The following is a 22,673-nucleotide window of genomic DNA, read 5'->3' as shown; positions in this document are numbered from 1 at the left end:
ACTGTTGCCTCATCAGGAAAGAGGGAAGGAGAGGGAAAGACGAAAGGATGTGGGTTTTAAGGGAGAGGGTAAGGAGTCATTCCAATCCCGGGAGCGGAAAGACTTACCTTAGGGGGAAAGAAGGGGTATACACTCGCACACATACAGCTTGTGTCTGTGTATGTGCGGATGGATATGTGTTGTGTGTGTGCGAGTGTATACCCCTTCGTTCCCCCTAAGGTAAGTCTTTCCGCTCCCGGGATTGGAATGACTCCTTACCCTCTCCCTTAAAACCCACATCCTTTCGTCTTTCCCTCTCCTTCCCTTTTTCCTGATGAGGCATCAGTTTGTTGCGAAAGCTTAAATTTCATGTGTATGTTTGTGTTTGTTTGTGTGTCTATCGACCCGCCAGCACTTTCGTTCGGTAAGTCACATCATCTGTGTTTTTAGATATATTTTTCCCACGTGGAATGTTTCCCTCTATTATATTCATAAAAATTGTTTAAGATATACCATGAATTTATGAAATTCTTTAATTTTCTTTGCTGTAGAAGGCAATGCACTAAGAAGTATTTTGGGCTGGTAGTTTACACTTATTTGGTAGAGTGCTCCTTTGTGGGTGTCCCTGTGAAAATCATCACTGTTCCTTGTTTCATGGTTATGAACCTGATTATTTAATGTTGAAAATTCCCAGTGAGTTTTCAGAAAGCATACACATTCATGGAATTATAAGCTAGGAAAAGTCATTATTTTAAATTCTTTAAATATTTTTCTGCATGATACTCTGCAGATGACGAAGAAATTGAAGAAATGTATGATGAGGTAAAAGAAATTATTCATGTAGTGAAGGGAGACGAAAATTTAATAGTCATGGGTAACTGGAATTCGACAGTAGGAGAAGGAAGAGAAGGAAACATAGTAGGTGAATATGGACTGGGGCTGAGAAATGAAAGAGAAAGCCGTATGGTAGAATTTTGCACAGAGCATAACTTAATCATAGCTAACACTTGGTTCAAGAGTCATAAAAGAAGGTTGTATACATGGAAGAATTCTGGAGATACTAAAAGGTATCAGATAGATTATATAATGGTAAGACAGAGATTTAGGAACCAGGTTTTAAATTGTAGGACATTTCCAGGGGCAGATGTGGACTCTGACCACAATCTATTGGTTATGAACTGTAGATTGAAACTGAAGAAATTGCAAAAAGGTGGGAATTTAAGGAGATGGGACTTGGATAAACTGAAATAACCAGAGGTTATACAGAGTTTCAGGGACAGCATAAGGGAACAATTGACAGAAATGGGGGAAAGAAACACAGTAGAAGACGAATGGGTAGCTCTGAGGGATGAAGTAGTGAAGGCAGCAGAGGATCAAGTAGGTAAAAAGACGAGGGCTAGTAGAAATCCTTGGGTAACAGAAGAAATATTGAATTTAATTGATGAAAGGAGAAAATATAAAAATGCAGTAAATAAAACAGGCAAAAAGGAATACAAACGTCTCAAAAATGAGATCGACAGGAAGAGCAAAATGGCTAACCAGGCATGGCTAGAGGATGAATGTAAGGATGTAGAGGCTTATATCACTAGGGGTAAGATAGATATAGCCTACAGGAAAATTAAAGAGACTTTTGGAGAAAAGAGAACCACTTGCATGAATATCAAGAGCTCATATGGAAACCCAGTTCTAAGCAAAGAGGGGAAAGCAGAAAGGTGGAAGGAGTATATAGAGGGTCTATACAAGGGTGATGTACTTGAGGACAATATTATGGAAATGGAAGAGGATGTAGATGAAGATGAAATGGAAGATACGATACTGCTTGAAGAGTTTGACAGAGCACTGAAAGACCTGAGTCAAAACAAGGCCCCGGGAGTAGACAACATTCCATTAGAACTACTGACGGCCTTGGGAGAGCCAGTCCTGACAAAACTCTACCATCTGGTGAGCAAGATGTACGAGACAGCCGAAATACCCTCAGACTTCAAGAAGAATATAATAATTCCAATCCCAAAGAAAGCAGGTGTTGACAGATGTGAAAATTACCGAATTATCAGTTTAATAAGCCACAGCTGCAAAATACTAACGCGAATTATTTACAGACGAATGGAAAAACTGGTACAAGCCGACCTCGGGGAAGATCAGTTTGGATTCTGTAGAAATGTTGGAACACATGAGGCAATACTGACCTTACGACTTATCTTAGAAGAAAGATTAAGGAAAGGCAAACCTACGTTTCTAGCATTTGTAGTCTTAGAGAAAGCTTTTGACAATGTTGGCTGGAATACTCTCTTTCAAATTCTAAAGGTGGCAGGGGTAAAATACAGGGAGTGAAAGGCTATTTACAATTTGTACAGAATCCAGATGGCAGTTATAAGAGTCGAGGGGCATGAAAGGGAAGCAGTGGTTGGGAAGGGAGTTAGACAGGGTTGTAGCCTCTCCCCAATGTTATTCAATCTGTATATTGAGCAAGCAGTAAAGGAAACAAAAGAAAAATGTGGAGTAGGTATTAAAATCCAGGGAGAAGAAATAAAAACTTTGAGGTTCACCGATGACATTGTAATTCTGTCAGAGACAACAAAGGACTTGGAACAGCAGTTGAACAGAATGGACAGTGTCTTGATAGGAGGATATAAGATGAACATCAACAAAAGTAAAATGAGGATAATGGAATGTAGTCAAATTAAGTCGGGTGATGCTGAGGGAATTAGGTTAGGAAGTGAGTCACTTAAAGTAGTAAAGGAGTTTTGCTATTTGGGGAGCAAAATAACTGATGATGGTCGAAGTAGAGAGGATATAAAATGTAGACTGGCAATGGCAAGGAAAACGTTTCTGAAGAAGAGAAACTTGTTAACATCGAGTATAGATTCAAGTGTCAGGAAGTCGTTTCTGAAAGTATTTGTATGGAGTGTAGCCACGTATGTAAGTGAAACATGGACAATAAATAGTTTGGACAAGAAGAGAATAGAATCTTTCGAAATGTGGTGCTACAGAAGAATGTTGAAGATTAGGTGGGTAGATCACGTAACTGATGAGGAGGTATTGAATTGGATTGGGGGGAAGAGAAGTTTGTGGCACAACTTGACTAGAAGAAGGGATCGGTTGGTAGGACATGTCCTGAGGCATCAAGGGATCACAAATTTAGCATTGGAGGGCAGCGTGGAGGGTAAAATTCGTAGAGGGAGACCAAGAGATGAATACACTAAACAGATTCAGAAGGATGTAGGTTGCAGAAGGTAGTGGGAGATGAAGGAGCTTGCACTGGATAGATTAGCATGGAGAGCTGCATCAAACCAGTCTCAGGACTGAAGACCACAACAACAACAAGAACTCTGCAGGGAGCCCCTTTCATTATTCTAATACCCCTTTTTTGAAGTTTGAAAGCCTGTTCTGCTATACCTGTATTTCCCCAGAAGATCACAACATCTAAGCAAACTGTTTATGTAAGCATAATAGGCACACACAAATGATTCAGTGTTGCAACATTCCCAAAGCATTCTTAGCCCATAGCAGCATTTACTTAATTTTTTACTCAAAACTTCTAGATGCTTTTCCCATCTCAAGTGCTCATCCACCCATATACCTAGGAATTTTTGTATGGAGCTGGTGAATTACATAGTTCTCTAACTCAGCTTTTACTCTTCTTCTAGCTTTCATTTTATTATTACTGAAATTCATCAATACTATTTTATCCTTATTTATGATCAAAGCATTATTGCTAAACCATTTTCCTGTCTCAGTTATTGTCCTAGAGACACTCTGCTGTAGATTACCCTCAGTGTATCCTTTTATTAAAATGCTAGTGTCATCAGTTAACATCACCTTTTCTATAACTGTCAGATGGTCTGGCAAATCATTTATGCACACCAAGAACAACAGAGGGCTTAACACAGAACCCTGGGGCACTCCATAGCTAGTTTTTTTGAAATCTGAAAGATACTTGTTGCCTTCATGACATATTTGTTCTTTCTGTTGTCTGTCAGAGAGATAAGACTTGAACCATTTGAAGGCAGGTCCCTGGATCCCATAAAATTCTAGTTTCATAAGCAATAAGTCATGGCTGATTAGATCAAATGCTTTAGATAAATCTACGAATATCCTGTAGCTTAATTCGTTCTTATCCAAGGCGTAGAACTATTTTCATGAATTGGAAGACTGCTGTTTCTATGGAGCTATCCTTCCAAACCCATTCTATCAGTTTACCCTCACTTTTAATTTTGAAATTATGGGTCTTGGTTTTACATTTTTCTATGCTATTGTTTAAAACCTATTGTCTAAAACCGTTGATTTATTGCTTCCCTTATTAATGTATGAATCATTGCTTAGCTTTTTGCTGCCTGTAAAATTTTCCTATAGACCCTGCTACATATCCTATAGTCTGGTTTTATTGTTGTATTTATTTTAGCATGTTTGCTTAGATTTCTAAGGGTGGTTCTGATTTTTTAATCCCTTGTGTTACCCATGTGTTTTTGTCTTCTCACAATAGAGTGAGAAAGATAACCTTGCATCCTGTAATAAAAGCATTGAGTGAGAGGTATGTACATAGTGAGAAATTAAATATTACAGTTCATCTTTAACACTTATGTTCTTTTACAGAGCAAAAAATGAGGAACACAAGCATCTACTTTTGTCTTGCTTGTGGGTGTGATGGTGAACACGGCAAAGATAAGGGGAAACAATCAGCACCACAAGATCTGCCCAGGAGTCTAGAGATTGTAAATATGGTCCTGCCTGGGCTATCAAATTTTGTTTCCACTCCCTCCCTCCCCTACACACATTGCTCATATTCTCCTAACAATGCACCCAATGACTTCCTCCAGATGGCTGTATTTTGGACCTAAAGACCACTGCGGTGCTGGGCTTAACGGGGAAAGTACTGTGATAATTAAACCACAAAAACAGCATCTTAGAACAGCTTTTGAGTCAAATGCATGTATGGCAGCATTTAAGTTTCATTATTTAACAGCATAAAGTTTTACCATATGATTTGTAATTTAATGAACTGATGTGATTAGAAACTGGTAAGAGTTGATACCATTAAGTTGTTCAAGATCATTGCTAACATCACTATGAACAGCTGCATTTTTTCTTTTTTTTTTCAAAAATAAAAAAAAAAGGTACAAGTTTCCTGTACATTCAAAACTCAATACTTAAATTTTAAGTATAACATATAGCAGCTATAAGCAAACATGTTAATTACAAAAATGCAAAATAACACAAGGAATGCAACAACCAAACAAAATTTACCTGTGTTTACTTCTAGTAGAATAATTGTGCTTCCTGGTATTATACATTGACTGACAAAAAAAGTGAAACACCCAGACAATACTGCTGGATGTCAATGTAACTTCATACATGTACACACCATCGGTGAGTGTGTAAATGATTAGAGTTGCAATTCTCTGTGACAGGTAGAATGGCCACCAGAATGTATTACTCTTGTTCATGTTTAGTGCTGTTGTCAGGCCTGGTAGGATATATAATGTGAGTGCACACCATGAGATGTTGAGTGATCACTGTGAAGGACATAGATGATGCTGCATATCAAGTGAAACAGTGTTATCAGCACTTGACAGAAAGGGGCTTCATTGTGGCTCACTGGTCATATTGTGCAATACCCAGATTTATGGGGCATTCAGATGTGGCCTGATGATGGACTGAACAGGGATGTAAGGGCAAGCATGCTCATCATCAAGGTGTAAGTCAACCACATATGGCCACCACAAGAGTAGATAACTGTATTGTGCATTAAGCACATTGTATCCCTTTCACGTTAGTGTTTGACATCCAAAAACAAGTAACTCCCTGCAACAACTGTGCTGTGCCATCCAGCACCATTAGTCAGAGACTATCAACGGGCATATGCAGTTATCACCAAAACACATACAGCTCCACTTGGAGAACGGTGATCATAAAGCATGGACTGCTGATGAGTGGTGTCATATTGTATTCAGTGGTGAATTATGGCTCTGCACTATCCCAGACGATAATCATCAGCAAGTATGGTGGTGATCTGGGGAGAGATCCCATGCTTCCAATGTTCTGGAGAGACATCATGCTGTCACAGCTGGCTCTATAGTATGAGGAGCCAACGGCTATAACTTCAGGACACAGCTAGTAGTGAATGAGGGAGCTCTGATGGACAATTGTATGTCACAGACCTCCTGAATCCACATGTGTTACCTCTAATGTGACACTATCGTGATGATATTTTTCAACAGGACAGTGCTCATTAGCACATGGCACATGGCTCTATGAACTGTCTGTGTGATGTTGAGACACTCCTGTGGGCTACAAGTTTCCCAGTGCTGAGCCCAATAGAACACTTGTGGGACCAGCTCTGACATTAACGTATCCCAGTGCCAATACCCAGGATAGGAAGGACAAGTTACAATAGTTGTGGCCAACCTGCCTCAGGAAAGGTTACAACAGCATTATGACATCCTTCCCAACTAAATCAGTGCATGAACGTAGGCCAAAAGAGGTGCAGTGTCATACTAATAAGTGGACTCATACTGATAGTTCTCTGTAAATTTGGTCCAGTTTTGTAATCACTCAAGTAACATAAAATACACTCACAACCAATTAAGTTTATTTTCTCCTGCGATTCTGGCTGCTTCACTTGTTTATTTGGTAGTACAGAAAAGAAAAAAAATCCATATTTTGCTACTAAATGTTTTATTTGTGTCTACCAGTGCCAGGCCTCATCACTGGTCTATAATATAAAGAAAATTATTTAAGTGTATATATATTTTTGTAGGAGATTTGTAGTAATATTTGGCAGTTCATTTGTGTTATCTAAATACACTGGTGTGCAAATCTTAAGGAGTAATGATCTTCAACATGACATTTCACTGCCAAGTAACACAATTTGATGAAACTTAGACTATATATAGAAAGAAGAGCTTCATTATAGTGCAGAAGGTAACTGAAAGAAATACGCAATGAGAGAAACAGAAATGTCACTTTCATTCAAAGACAATAGTTATAATGAAGTCATGACGACCCCGTGGACTTTAAAAAAAGCTAGGACAGTGTTCTTAATAGGGTGTGTAATCCCTACAGACAACAATGTATGCTCAGCAAAATATATTTCCATGCTGGATACAAGGTTGGTAAGGACTTGTGGTAGGACATTCCATTCCTCCACCAGTGAGGTTACAAACAGCTGGGTGATCATTGGTGCTTGTGGATGTGCTGCAGTACATCTCCCCAATGCATGCCACACATGCGCAATGGGATTTAATTATGGGGAACAGGCAGGGAAGTACATTCACTGAAGATCCTTTTGTTTCAAAAGCTCCTCCACCAGTGCTGTTTGATGCGGTTGTGGATTTTACATTCATAAAAATGAGGTCAGAGCTAATGCACCCCTAGAAAAAACGCACATGGCAAAGGAGTACAGTGTCACAATAACATTGACCAGTGAGCGTATTGTTCAAGTATTTGAAGATCAATGTGCTCATGCAACATTATGCCTGTACACACCACAACACCTGGACCACCAAAATGGTCATGTTTGGCAATTTTCCTGGGTGCATTACATGTTCTAGCCATGTGAGGGTACAGCTAGAATCACTACTCAGACTGAGTATGCTCCCATCAGAGAAAAGCAGGTGAACCCACTCCTCACGGGTCCAGTCCCTATGCTCTTGGCACCATCCCAATCAGTTCTGCTGATGTGCAGGTGTCAACAGAACACAGCATACTGGTTGTTGGACAAAGAGATCACTCCTGTGCAGTTTCTGAACCAATATAAAGAATAAGATTGTTTGCTTTGTAGTTGCCCTTTGGGCAACAGTGCCTGTGGTTCAAAAAACACCCCATGCATGTGAAACAATGGTGTGAGCAATACCAAACTCCAGGGCTTCACTTGTCATACTTTGTCCCTCTTCCAGTTCCACAATAATTCTTCCCTGTATGAAAATAAGCAGATGTTGTCTCTGGGCCATGTGGTAATGAACAACAACAACACCACAGAACACCATAACTGCTTTCTTATTGACACAACTGTCCTATTCCTTCAATTGTCTTGTGACGCTACAGTCATGCTGTTCTTATGCCATGTGACATCCATCTTTCTGTGCATGATTGGGATACCTCTGACAATATCCTCCAATACTTTCATTCATTTCTGTTATGTTGTTACGTTACTTAATCTGTCTCATCCTTAAGTTTTGCTGAGCAGTTTATTTACAAATATAGGATTCTGTTTCTTTTACACTGACATTCATTTGATGTTCTTTTCATGTATTCATGTGGTCTTCTGTATGTACTAGATACACATAGTATGGGTGTTTGACTGATAAGTCACATTCAAACATTGCACTAGACACAACCTATCCTGTTGCACACTGCACATTTTCCTGCTCACAGGCTGTAGGGCTGACTGGTAGGGTGAACATTCCCTTTCTTTTGTTGTTATGGCATAAGACTGCAATCTCTGTTTATATCCAGGCAAGATGGTAATTTTCTTTTATTTTATGTTCTGCATATGTGGAGTGGGTAAACCCACTCTTCAGTGACCTTATATATTCTTTGTGCCTGATATTAACATTTGTTGCAGTCATCCCAATGCATGTAGGGTTGCAGCTGTTATGTGAAAATTCACACATTCTGAACTGCTGTACTTATCTTTCTCCTCTGACACAATTTTTAATTTTGAAGATATCACTAATACTTTTTGTCATTCGGTTTTGGTATGTTATGATGGAACATTTACACACACACACACACACACACACACACACAAAGTGCCCAAAACACCCACCCTTCCTCCATACCGACTCCAACAACCCATTTTCCTCTCATTCTCTGCAGCTCCCATGATTCTTGTCAACCCTATAGCACATAAGGAAGACCATGTGCAGTTGCAACAGGATAAATTATATGCTGTGAATGTATAAATGGGACCAATCAGTTGGAAACCTGTACTATTTGCATCTAGTACATACAGAAGAACATGTACTACATGAGAAGGTTATAAAATGAATGTAAGCATATAAAAAACAGAAGCATCTATGTGTAAATAGTTAGATAACTTAAATGAACTGCCAAGAATAACAACAGATCTCCTACCAAAATCTGTATAGTTAAATAATTTTCTTGGTGTTATGCAGATAAGTGAAATATGATTGGTACACCCAAACAAAATTTCAGTTCCAAAAGATGAAATTTTTTCTTATCCTTTTGATACAGCACAACTTTCAAATGCTGAAGGTGGCAGGGGTAAAATACAGGGAGAGAAAGGCTATTTACAATTTGTACAGAAACCAGATGGCAGTTATAAGAGTCGAGGGACATGAAAGGGAAGCAGTGATTGGGAAGGGAGTGAGACAGGGTTGTAGTCTCTCCCCGATGTTATCCAATCTGTATATTGAGCAAGCAGTGAAGGAAACAAAAGAAAAATTTGGAGCAGGTATTAAAATCCGTGGAGAAGAAATAAAAACTTTGAGGTTCGCCGATGACATCGTAATTCTGTCAGAGACAACAAAGGACTTGGAAGAGCAGTTGAACGAAATGGACAGTATCTTGAAAGGAGGATATAAGATGAACATCAACAAAAGCAAAATGAGGATAATGGAATGTAGTCGAATTAAGTCAGGTGATGCTGAGGGAATTAGATTAGGAAATGAGACACTTAAAGTAGTAAAGGAGTTTTGCTATTTGGGGAGCAAAATAACTGATGACGGTCGAAGTAGAGAGGATATAAAATGAAGACTCACAATGGCAAGGAAAGTGTTTTTGAAGAAGAGAAATTTGTTAACATAGAGTATAGATTCAAGTGTCAGGAAGTCATTTCTGAAAGTATTTGTATGGAGTGTAGCCATGTATGGAAGTGAAACATGGACGATAAATAGTTTGGACAAGAGGAGAATAGAAGCTTTCGAAATGTGGTGCTACAGAAGAATGCTCAAGATTAGATGGGTAGATCACATAACTAATGAGGAAGTATTGAATACGATTGGGGAGAAGAGAAGTTTGTGGCACAACTTGACCAGAAGAAGGGATTGGTTGGTGGGACATGTTCTGAGGCATCAAGGGATCACCAATTTAGTATTGGAGGGCAGCATGGAGGGTAAAAATCATAGAGGGAGACCAAGAGATGAATACACTAAGCAGATTCAGAAGGATGTAGGTTGCAGTAGGTTACTGGGAGATGAAGAAGCTTGCACAGGATAGAGTAGCATGGAGAGCTGCATCAAACCAGTCTCAGGACTGAAGACCACAACAACAACATCAACTGAAGGAGCAACTGAGAAAAAATGGCAGTATTATATATTATCAATATCAAACAATCTAAGTTAAGTGAACGTTTCAAATAATGGTATAGACTAATTGTTTTGAATCTTCATTTTAATAAATGCACTACCTGTAATATTTCAAACTTCCAGAATTTCATTAAAAATTCTTTTAAAAGTGTTAATGATTTTGCCAGCTGAGCTCTGAAAGGTTCCTCTGGGAATTTGAACAAAGGGAGCACACTATGTAAAAAGTAAATTATAACTTAAATTTCATGTCAGCTGTCCACTGACACATTCAGTAAAATAAGTTCATGAAAAATGATAACATCTACAACTTTTATAACTGTAAGAGGGCCACCACATTCATTATACATTTTTGTGGTGCGAGCTCCTGTGGCACAGCCTAATTGCAGTCCCATTCCTCATCTTTCCCTGGATGAAGAAATCATAGTGTGGCAGTAATTTCTAGAACAACAGTTTCAAGGTGAAATGTTTTCTGTATAGCCAAAATGCAGAGTTCTGCATCCAAGGCCTCCATCAAATCATCCATTGCTGGGAAAAATTCATCACAGTGAAGGCTGGACTTGTAGGGAAGGAGTAACACCATCATCAAGCTTCATGGTTGTAGCTTGATTCTTTCAAGGTGATGATTAAGACCTTATGCCTAACTTTCAAATGAGTATGACAGTGATGTCAAGAGCTCAGTAGAGCATCATGTCAGATCATGCACTACCTGGAATTAACCTAGTCTGACAAGGTAAATAAGAAAGGAAGAACTGAAATGGTGAAATTTGAAATGTTAGGTGTCCTATGAGATATGCAGACACTTCTCATTTACAAATATCTAGGAAAGATTTTGCAACTTTTAGAATCTCAAAAGTATGGCCATCCAGTGGTATTCCTGCACTTAAATACTTGTATTTTGCAGTCTTCTTAAGCACAGATCGTGGTAACATAGCATGATTCGTATGCAATAAATAAATTTCTGTATCTGGCAGGAAAATTATTTGGACATCTAAAACAGTTACTGGTATTCAGAGAGCTTAGTTTCAGGGCCCAACATGATTGAAATATTGATTGAAATATTGTGGGACAAACATGTCCAGCAGGTCCAGTTTGAGAGCATTCCAGTCACCATTGTCAAAAGCTTTCTCTAAGTCTACAAATGCTAGAAACGTAGGTTTGCTTTTCCTTAATCTTTCTTCTAAGATAAGTCGTAAGGTCAGTATTGCCTCACGTGTTCGACGTTTCTGCGGAATCCAAACTGATCTTCCCCGAGATCGGCTTCTACCAGTTTCTCCATTCGTCTGTAAAGAATTCACGTTAGTATTTTGCAGCTGTGACTTATTAAACTGATAGTTGGGTAATTTACACATCTGTTAACACTTGCTTTCTTTGGGATTGGAATTATTATATTCTTCTTGAAGTCTGAGGGTATTTTGTCTGTCTCATACATCTTGCTCACCAGATGGTAGAGTTTTGTCAGGACTGGCTCTCCCAAGGCCATCAGTAGTTCTAATGGAATGTTGTCTACTCCTGGGGCCTTGACTTTAACAATACTTGATTGAATACTGCTCATTAGTCTGGGATCTGCACCAGATGGGACTGATAGAGGAAATACAGATGATCCAGAGAAGAGCTTCATTTCTTTTTTTTTCTGTCACCTGTCCAGCGTTCCGTTTAAAGCAGATTTCCTCGGTCTTTTTGATAATGGCGAATCAGGTGGCTGGTGATACTTTAACAATACTTGATTGAATACTGCTCATTAGTCCGGGATCCGCACGAGATGGGACAGATAGAGGAAATACAGAAGATCCAAAGAAGAGCAGCACATTTGGTTACAAGTTCATTTCATAAGGGCGAAAGCCTCACGGAGATGCACAATCAACTTCAGTGGCAGTCGTTGCAACAGAGGCGCTCTGCATTATGGTATGGCCTACTGTTAAAATTCCGATAGGGTACGTTCCTTGTTCCTGTCTCCAACAGAGCACATACGGGACATCATCAGATGACGACTCCAGCGTCATCCTCAACTGGCATTAACCGTCCCGGCATTGACCAGCCAGGTGTAACATGCATGGAACTCCATTCCACAAACTAACATCCTGCAGCTATATGACATAATTACAATCAATATTCTGGCAGCTACACTGGTTATTAACGTACCAGCATTTCACATTTGCAATAGCTCATCTCGTGCTTATATTAACCTGTGAACTTTCAATGCTAATCACCTAAATATATTACCTAAACAAATGTATTCCCTAAATTTCATTACCCTACATTAATAATTTTGTGGTGCTGTGATTTTTTCCCATCAGGGTAATTCCCTGATTTCAGATTTCATGTTTAGCTGATAACACATGAATACTTATTCATCAAATGCCGCCATATGTATGAACCATATGCATGTTAATAGCAGGGACCAATGGCCTTTGTAGTCTGGTCCACAGTCCAACCAACCATGTTAATAGCATTTTATTAAGCTCAGAAGTAGATATACTGAAAATAATTAAACTTGTTTTCTGTCAAGCATTTCTCTTCTCTATTGCAGCAGCTGAAGATGGCCTTTGAAAGCCGAAACCGGTTATGATGTTACCGTAAAAAAGTGATTGAGTTTCAGCCAGGCGTCGGGATACTTTTGATCACACAGTGCAAATACTTGTTGTTAAGCACGTCTGCCGTATTCAGTGAAACAGGAAAAATGGAAATGGAAATGTCGTGTGGCTAGGGCCTCCCGTCGGGTAGACCTTTCGCCTGGTGCAGGTCTTTCGATTTGACGCCACTTCGGCGACCTGCGCGTCGATGGGGATGAAATGATGATGATTAGGACAACACAACACCCAGTCCCTGAGCAGAGAAAATCTCCGACCCAGCCAGGAATCGAACCCGGGCCCTTAGGATTGACAGTCTGTCACGCTGACCACTCAGCTACCGGGGCGGACAGTGAAACAGGAATTTTAAGATGTATTTACGAAATACAGATTGGAAATACGTTTACAACATACTTGACATCAATAAAAAATGTAAGGCGCGATATTCCTTAAGATAGGCTGCAGTTTTGAAGAAAGGTGTTCCAAAAATAAGTTCCCATCTTTTTGTCAATCTTAGCAGGCATGACGGCTGACCACTTTGCATAGCAGCGCCTCAGAGCACAGTGGCGTTCGCAACAATGGCTGAAATCGCTTGTCTGTAGGGGGATCGAAGCCGGCTACCTATTTCAGGCAATGTCGTCAGCGATCCGGCGCTCGTGATGGGAGTACTTCGTGTCCAGTGATTTGAACACCTGGCTGTAAACTATGGTGGCCGGCCGGTGTGACCGAGCGGTTCTACGCGCTTCAGTCTGGAACCGCACGAGTGCTACGGTCGCAGGTTCTAATTCTGCCTCGGGCATGGATGTGTGTGATGTCCTTAGGTTAGTTAGGTTTAAGTAGTTCTGAGTTCTAGGGTACTGATGACCTCAGATGTTAAGTCCCATAGTGCTCAGAGCCATTTGAACCACTTGTAAACGATGGTAGAGCAGAGTCGATGAGAAACAGACTTATTGCTTGTAAACATGGTACGTGAAGTGCTTTATTCATATTACCTGATAGTTTCACGACAACTCGAGAAACGGCAGCTCTGTCTCTTAATTTCAGATTCTCAATAATGGCAATTCTGTCAGGGTGTGTTAATCTAAACAGTGGTAAGTGCCAAAAATTTTGTCGCCATAGTACTAACGTGTGTAGTGTTCGTGCCAAGGAAATGTTTTCCAGGGACGATTTGCACAAATCTGAGGATGGTGTGGATAACGACGATTCAGATAAAGATCTTGAATGTGTTCCTGAGCGCAAATTGCTAATTGGGTAAACGTAAATAATTATTTAAGCAAAGTATCGGTAAACAACGTTATGTCCCTTATCATAGTTTACGTGAATTTTCTTGACAGTGTGATGGCAGAAATATTAAGGACCATCCTTAACTTTGTTTACGTGCTGTAGCAAGGCGACAGTAAAATTAATTTTAATTTTATTCTGTACTGACTCATAGATTAATTTTTGGAGTTGTTATACTTTATTGTTGCAGAAATTGGTATCGAAAATCTTGATATTATGAACTGAAACAATTCGGACCATTTGCATTTCCCCCCTAAAGGTTCACATTAATGTTCAAAATGTTCAAACGTGTGTGAATTCATAAGGGACCAAACTGCTGAGGTCATCAGTCCCTGGACTTGCACACTACTTAAACTAACTTATGCTAAGAACAACACTCACACCGATGTCCGAGGGAGGACTCGAACATCTGGCGGGAGGGGCCGCGCAATCCGTGACATTGCGCCTCTAACCGCTCGGCCTCTAATTATGTTTCGTTAACTCGCCCAATACGGTAACAGTAGTAAGTCAACGTTAATCTATATTAAGTGCACTCAATTTGCAATTAAACAACGCTAGATACGCACTGACATATTTTTAAGAATAAATTTTGGATGGAATGTACGGTTTTAAAAATATGTCGTTACTCTAAGTGTATTTGAAAACAATGACTAACCTGAATAAAAAGAATAGCAATGTGTGAACTTGAAACAACATTAAATCTACTCCTATTATATTTGAACAAATTTACAATACATCCAGATCTATACCTATACTCCGCAAGCCACATGGTGGTATGTGGAGGAAGGTATTTCGTGTAACTATGCCACATCCCCTTCACCTGTTCCTGTCGCTTACAGTTCATGGGAAGAACGACTGGTGGTAAACCTCCATGTGGGCTCGAATGTCTCTAATTTTACTTTCGTGGAATGTACGTAGGTGGAAGCAATATATCGGTAGCCTCCACAAGGAACGTACCATATCGGAATTCTAACAGTAGGCCATACCATAATGCAGAGCGCCTCTGTTGCAACGTCTGCCACTGAAGTTGATTGCGCATCTCCGTGAGGCTTTCGCCCTTACTAAATGAACCTGTAACCAAACGTGTTGCTCTTCTTTGAATCTTCTATGTTTCCTCTGTAAGTCCCATCTGCTGCGGATCCCGGACTAATGAGCAGTATTCAATCATTGTTAAAGTATCGCCAGCCACCTGATTCGCCATTATCGAAAAGATCAAGGAAATCTGCTTTAAACGGAAAGCAGGGGGAGGTGACGGAAAAAAAGCAATGAAGCGAGTAGCGTGCGCCGGGAATAATTTTCGGACATAAAGAGAAGGCACATTGGCAGTAATACCTCGCACGGACAACCTGCAGTACACCGTACACATCCGACAGCACTGAAAGGGCGGTCGTTCTACTAGCAATATCACGCAAGAGTCCTCGTGAGGGCTATCATCTGAAAACTTAAGGACATCCTTAAGCACATAAATAGAAACATAAAGGTAGCCAAACTAGCACTCCTCGTGCACACACGAAAATAAGTACAATACTGGCCATTAAAATTGCTACACCACGAAGATGACGTGCTACAGACGCTAAATTTAACCAACAGGAAGAAGATGCAGTGATATGCAAATGATTAGCTTTTCAGAGAATTCACACAAGGCTGGCGCCGGTGGCGACACCTACAACGTGCTGACATGAGGAAAGTTTCCAACCGATTTCTCAAACACAAACAGCAGTTGACCGGCGTTGCCTGGTGAAACGTTGTGGTGATGCCTCGTGTAAGGAGGAGAAATGCGTACCATTACGTTCCCGACTTCGATAAAGGTCGCAATTGCGGTTTATAGTATCGCGACATTGCTGCTCGCGTTGGTCGAGATCCAATGACCGTTAGCAGAATATGGAATCGGTGGATTGAGGAGGGTAATATGGAACGCCGTGCTGGAACTCAACGGCCTCTTATCACTAGCAGTCGAGATGACAGGCATCTTATCTGCATGGCTGTAACGGATTGTGCAGCCACGTCTCGATCCCTGAGTCAACAGATGGGGACGTTTGCAAGACAACAATTATCTGCACGAACAGTTCGACGACGTTTGCAGCAGCGTGTACTATCAGCTCGGAGACCATGGTGGCAGTTACCCTTGACGCTGCATCACAGACAGGAGCGCCTGCGACGGTGTACTCAACGACGAACCTGGGTGCACGAATGGCGAAACGTCATTTTTTCGGATGAATCCAGGTTGTGTTTACAGCATCATGATGGTCCCATCCGTGTTTGGCGACGTCGAAGTGAACGCACATTGGAAGCGTGTATTCGTCATCGCCATTCTGGCGTATCACCCGGCGTGATGGTATGGGGTGTCATTGGTTACACGTCTCGGTCACCTCTTGTTCGCACTGACGGCACTTTGAACAGTGGACGTTACATTTCAGATGTGTTACGACCCGTGGCTCTACCCTTCATTCGATCCCTGCGAAACCCCACATTTCAGCAGGATAATGCACGATCGCATGTTGCAGGTCCTGTACGGGCCTTTCTGGACTGGAAAATGTTCGACTGCTGCCCTGGTCAGCACATTCTCCAGATCTCTCACCAACTGAAAACGTCTGGTCAATGGTGGCCGAGCAACAGGTTCGTCACAATACGCCAGTCACTAGTCTTGATGAACTGTGGTATCGTGTTGAAGTTGCATGGGCAGCTGTACCTGTACACCGCATGCAAGCTCTGTTTGACTCAATGCCCAGGCATATCAAGGCCGTTATTGCGTCCAGAGGTGGTTGTTCTGGGTACTGATTTCTCAGGATCTATGCACCCAAACTGCGTGAAATGTAATCACATATCTGTTCTAGTATAATATATTTGTCCAATGAATACCCATTTATCATCTGCATTTCTTCTTGGTGTAGCAATTTTAATGGCCAGTAGTGTAATATCCTATGGTTACAATGAATTGCAGATTAAATCGGTTGACCCAAACAATGCCTGAATGTAACAGTTTGTGAGGAAATGAAATGGTACGATCACACAGTGTCAGCTGTATGTAAAGGAGTTGGCAGAATTTTGGAAATTTGTGGTAGGATCCTATGGGACCAAATTGCCGAGGTCATCAGTCCCTAGGCATACACACTACTTAATCGAACTTAAACTGACTTATGCTAAGGACAACACACACGACATGCCCGATGGAGGAGTCGAAACCCCTACGGGGAGGCCACGCGGACCCAGGGGAGACGCTAAAAAAGAACTGAAATAACAAGAACCTGAAAATATATGCAAACTATCCCGTAAAGCACACTTACGAAATTTCAAGAACTATCTTTAATGGTAGAGTTAGGAATATACCACAACCTACTCCGTATCGTTGCCTAAGGGACCGAAAGAGAAGATCACACTAATTAGAGGTGTACAAGCTATTATTCTTTCCGCCCTCGTATGTGGATGGAACGGGAAGAAGCAGTTATATCTGTTATGGTGTGTATACAGCATTGCTAGTCGCTAGTGCGGCTGTAGTTTGCCCCACGCGGAAGTAGTGGCGTCCAGTGTGAATAGAGGTTGGGGAAGAGTCATGCAACCTACACGCATGTCTCTCCTTGTGTGTGGGGCAAGCACAGCTGCACGACCACTAGGCGCAAGGCACACAGGTGTAAACGCACCTTTATGAGATATACCCTCGGTCATGTACTTCACAGTGGTTTGCCAAGTAAGGATGTCGATGTAAACGTAGGTGCTCAAAACTCAGACACCATTCAATATAAAGACTGACAGGCTCGGTAACTCGAAAACATCGTCAAGTGAAGGACACACAGCAATTATATTATGTCTTATAAATTTTAATTGTCTTTTATATATTGTGTTAAAAACATTAAAAAGTTTAATACATGCAAATAACACAACTACACCTGCTACCACAAACTAAACAGACAGCACAAAGAGGGCACTTGAGTGTGTGTGTGAAATCTTAAGGGTATACGGTATGAGTTTTTCGATGAAAAAAATCGATTTTTGGGTAAATGCATTATGGAAAAATTTAGACTCTCCCGTTTAATACAATGTATAAAATATTTGGATGACGTAATAGAACTATTTTAAATAATTTTTTAAAATAATTTCGACACACGATGTTCCGCACCCTGTATATGAGACGCGAAATATAGCTGATATAGACAGCCTTGCCAGAGATATAATTGAGCACAAGAGAGTTAGCTTTTCTGTTGGCTACACTGCTAGACAGTTGACAATAGATTCTGCACCATTTGTATTGTTTCCTTTGTGAGTACATCCATGTCATTGTTGTGAAAGTCGTATGTGGAGAAGTCATTGAGTTTTCTTTCCTTCAGCATGCTAAGAACTAGTCTGAAGGTATTTAGAAAGCGTGTACATTGGCGCAAGAAAGTAAAGTGTACGAAAAATTCGTCTGATTCATCTTCATCAGTATCTGATGTCCCAGTAGCGACTAACCTCAACACTGGTAGTGATACATTGAGTGATGCTGCTGCCACTACACCGGAAAGTGCTTCAAGAAGAAAACTAGCTGGAATTGAAGAAGAATACAAGAAACTAAATGCTGGGACTACCAAATATGAGGTAATTAACGTCTCCTTATTATCAGACGTTTGGAGAACAACGTGTGCTGCAAACAATGTGGAAAATGTGGTGTTTCATTGAAAACAAACTTACATGTAGGGCTTGCTTGTGAATTAGAGTTGATGTGCAGTTATTGCAAACACAGTGTTACTTTCTTCAATTCCTCACATGTTACTGCAGATACATGTAAACTATATGATATAAACATTAGACTGGTTTATGGATTACAGTGTACAGGAAAGGGCGGGGCTGCAGGTGCCATGTTGTGTGGTGTGGTGAACCTCCCTCCTCCACCTTCAAAATTTAACAAACACATAATTGCAATAGGCTCTGCTGTAGAAGATGTGGCACAGGAAAACATGAAAGATGCTGTTGAGGAAGCAGTTGTTGAAAATAATAATAGCAGATACTTGTCCATAGCTTTTGATGGAAGCTGGCAGAAGAGAGGCCACACATCTCTAAATGGTGTAGTAACAGCTACAAGTGTGGACACTGGTAAGGTAGTTGATGTGGCAATACTTTCCAAGCATTGCAGATGCAAGGAGAAAATGAAAAATAAACATGAAGAGGAGTGCATGGCAAATTACTATGGGTCAAGTGGTGGTATGGAAGTTGCTGGTGTAAGAAGTATTTATCAACGCTCAATAAAATGGTACAACGTTAGATACATAAATTATATTGGAGATGGTGACTAAAAGGCTTTCAAAGAAATTGAGGAACTGAGACCCTATGGTAACGATGAGAAAATTTCCAAACTGGAGTGTGTTGGCCATGTTCAGAAAAGGATGGGATCAAGACTTCGACAGCTCAAGGCTAGCATGAAAGGCAAGAAATTGAGCGATGGAAAAACTTTAGATGGGAAAAATAGACTGACAGATGCTACAATAGATCATATTCAGAAGTGCTATGGCCTAGCAATAAGACAGAATACAGCAGATGCAGAATTAATGAGAAGAGCAGTCTGGGCTCTGTTTTTTCATACAGCTTCAAACAATGGGAATCCCCAACATGGGCTATGTTCAAAAGGAGACGATAGCTGGTGCAAGTACAACAGAGGCAAGGTAACTAAGAAACAATACAATCACCCTCATCACCTGCCACCTGCCATAATGGATGAAATAAAACCAATATTCCGAGACCTCGCAGATATTAGTCTACTAAAGAAATGTCTTCATGGCTGGACTCAAAATCCAAATGAGTGTGTGAACCATGTGATATGGAATAGTCTACCTAAAACTGTGTTTGTGGGTATAAACACACTTCACTTTGGCGTTTATGATGCTGTTTCATCATTCAATCAGGGCAATATAACAAAGTGCAAAGTTCTGCAGAAGTTGGGGCTCTGTGTAGGACCACGAACTGCTGCAGCTATGCTTTGTATGGACAAGGAACGGCTCAGGTCTTCAGATAATGCCATAAAAGTATATTCAAAGGTGGCTAGACAGCATAGCAGAGCCATCAAGAGGAAGCTGTTGGACGATTCTGATGATACAAGCTATGGAGCAGGCTTGTACTGAAGTAAAAACTTTGAAGCTAATTTCCCGTAACTTAAGTTTTTTTGTGTATAAGGTACATTTTCTCAGGGCCTATTTACAGTAGAAAGATGAAATTTTCTGTAGTTGTTCCTTAAGACCTTCTAATATATCTGAATTAAAAGATATGTGGATAAATTTTGTATTAATGGACGTAAATTTTAAAATACTTGTTAAAATGTATAACTTTTTTTAACATTTACAAAAAATTAAATATCTGAAAAACTATACATTATTTTTTCAAAATTAATAATTCAGCATAAAAGCAGAACATATCTCTGCGTTCTGTGAAAAAATCAAGAGTATCGTCCAAATAACAAATGAGAAAATGTTCCTAACTTTTAGCTCAATTTAACATTGTAAGCATAGGGTGTTCCGTATACCCTTAAGGGACTTAACTGCTAAGCTCATCAGTCCCTAAGCTTACACACTACTTAACCTAAATTATCCTAAGGACAAACGCACACACCCATGCCCGAGGGAGGACTCGAACCTCCGCCGGGACTGGCCGCACAGTCTTTGACTGCAGCGCCCGAGACCGCTCGGCTAGTCTGGCACGGCAGAGGGCACTTGAGATCATTCTCATGCTCTTCAACTTCAAATCCAGAAATCGGGAGTTCGAGGTGATATCAGTCCTCCACTAACAGAAACGTAAACACATACACTAAGACGTTTAGAAAATCTCCCTAGCCGTCCGCTGTGGCCGAGCGGTTCTAAGCGATTCAGTCCGGAACCGCACTGCTGCTACGGTCGCAGGTTCGAATCCTCCCTCAGACATGGATGTGTGTGATGTCCTTAGGTTAGTCAGGTTTAAGTAGTCTAGGGGACTGACGACCTCAGCTGTTAAGTCCCATAGTGTTTAGGGCCATTTGAACCATTTTTGAAAAACTCCGTAACCCTGTACTACATGAAACATTACTGAGGCGTTCACATCAGACGAATTAGCCTACTTGGTCTGATTTGAACAGTAATGGCCCAGCTGCAATACAGACAGCAAAAACGTCTAAGACTACCGATACCAACACCTCACCAGTCTTCGAAATATTGCAGAGAAAATTGAAATTGTTAAGCGAGGGAAATACATCAGTCCCGGTGGCACACTCCCGTAACGCCGCTTGTTTTTGAGGCATACTGCCTCAGTAAGTTCTGAGTAAACAATCCTCACCTGTAGGCCGAAATGGGCGCTGCAGCCTTGTCGGTGCTGATGATTTTCTTGATGGTTTTGGACATTGCGACGGTTAGTACGTACTACGAGCAGGCGGACGGCACTGACAGTGCCGCTGCTAACCCGACTGTATAAATACTTCCTTGGCCCCCCGGTTATGATCAAGGTCACCTAGAAGGCGGTTATCGTGCAGTTCTCCTCCGGCGTCTCATCGGCGCTTATCGCCAGGCAGGATGATCAACAAACGGTCGCGATGACACAGCTACTCGCAGGCGTGCTTGTCATTCCTGCGTACGAGAAAAAGTCAGACTCGCTTATTCATGCCACCATACAGCTTTTCAGCACGTTTTGCAGCAGTGTGTGCTCTACTACTGCATACATAGGAAAGTTAAAATGCCAGGAAACAGTGGCGAGATAATGGAAAAGCTGTAGAAGATCGATGCTCGTACAACTGATCCTCAACGTTGATACTCGAACATGAAAAAAAAAAATAAAGAAAAAAGACTGTGCAGACCGAACTCACATCATGCCACACCACAGAGACAGTAACATCAGCTCAGTATCAGCTCGACAGAAAATAGAACATGTAATAGACAGTGACTAGTAACAAGTGTACTCAGGACCATTTGGCGAGAAGTCTCAAAACTGTTTCCTCATTCCTTCAGCCTGAATTTATTATGAGTTGCTCTCCTGTCCCCTGCTTCCTTTCCACCGTCCATCCCCCTACCATCACCCACCTCCCCTGCTCTTGGTACTGAAGTAAGACCCATTACTTGACGGTGTGTGGCGGAGAGTACCTTGAGTACCTCTATCGGTTCTCCCTTCTATTTCACTCTCGTATTGTTTGTGGAAAGAAGGACTGTCGGTATGCCTCTGTGTGGGCTCTAATCTCTCTGATTTTATCCTCATGGTCTCTTCGAGAGATATACGTAGGAGGGAGCAATATACTGCTTGACTCCTCGGTGAAGGTATGTTCTCGAAACTTCAGCAAAAGCCCCTACCGAGCTACTGAGCGTCTCTCCTGCAGAGTCTTCCGCTGGAGTTTATCTATCATCTCCGTAACGCTTTCGCGACTACTAGATGATCCTGTAACGAAGCGCGCTGCTCTCCGTTGGTACGGATCCCACACTGGTGAGCAGTATTCAAGCAGTGGGCGAACAGATGTACTGTAACCTACTTCCTTATTTTTTGGATTGCATTTCCTTAGGATTCTTCCAACGAATCTCAGTCTGGCATCTGCTTTGCCGACGATCAACTTTACATGATCATTCCATTTTAAATCACTGCTAATGCGTACTCCCAGATAATTTAT

The 22,673-nt window shown here is 41.0% G+C and overlaps 1 protein-coding gene across 1 annotated transcript in view; it reads right to left on the bottom strand.

Moving 5' to 3' along the window:
* The window catches only part of LOC124789426 (2-iminobutanoate/2-iminopropanoate deaminase-like), a 29,830-nt gene extending 8,328 nt beyond the window's left edge, over window positions 1-21,502 (bottom strand). Inside the window, exon 1 of the mRNA XM_047256771.1 lies at window positions 21,362-21,502. Within this exon, the coding sequence (XP_047112727.1) occupies window positions 21,362-21,426 (65 nt within the window). The 5' untranslated portion in view covers window positions 21,427-21,502. The remainder of the gene's footprint in view (window positions 1-21,361) is intronic.
* Window positions 21,503-22,673: the final 1,171 nt, after the last annotated feature.

Source organism: Schistocerca piceifrons, chromosome 3, assembly GCF_021461385.2.
Source record: "Schistocerca piceifrons isolate TAMUIC-IGC-003096 chromosome 3, iqSchPice1.1, whole genome shotgun sequence".
Classification (NCBI taxonomy): Eukaryota; Metazoa; Arthropoda; class Insecta; order Orthoptera; family Acrididae; genus Schistocerca; species Schistocerca piceifrons.
Note: the sequence above shows the minus strand (reverse complement) of the source record. Positions and strands in the feature narration are given on the sequence as shown.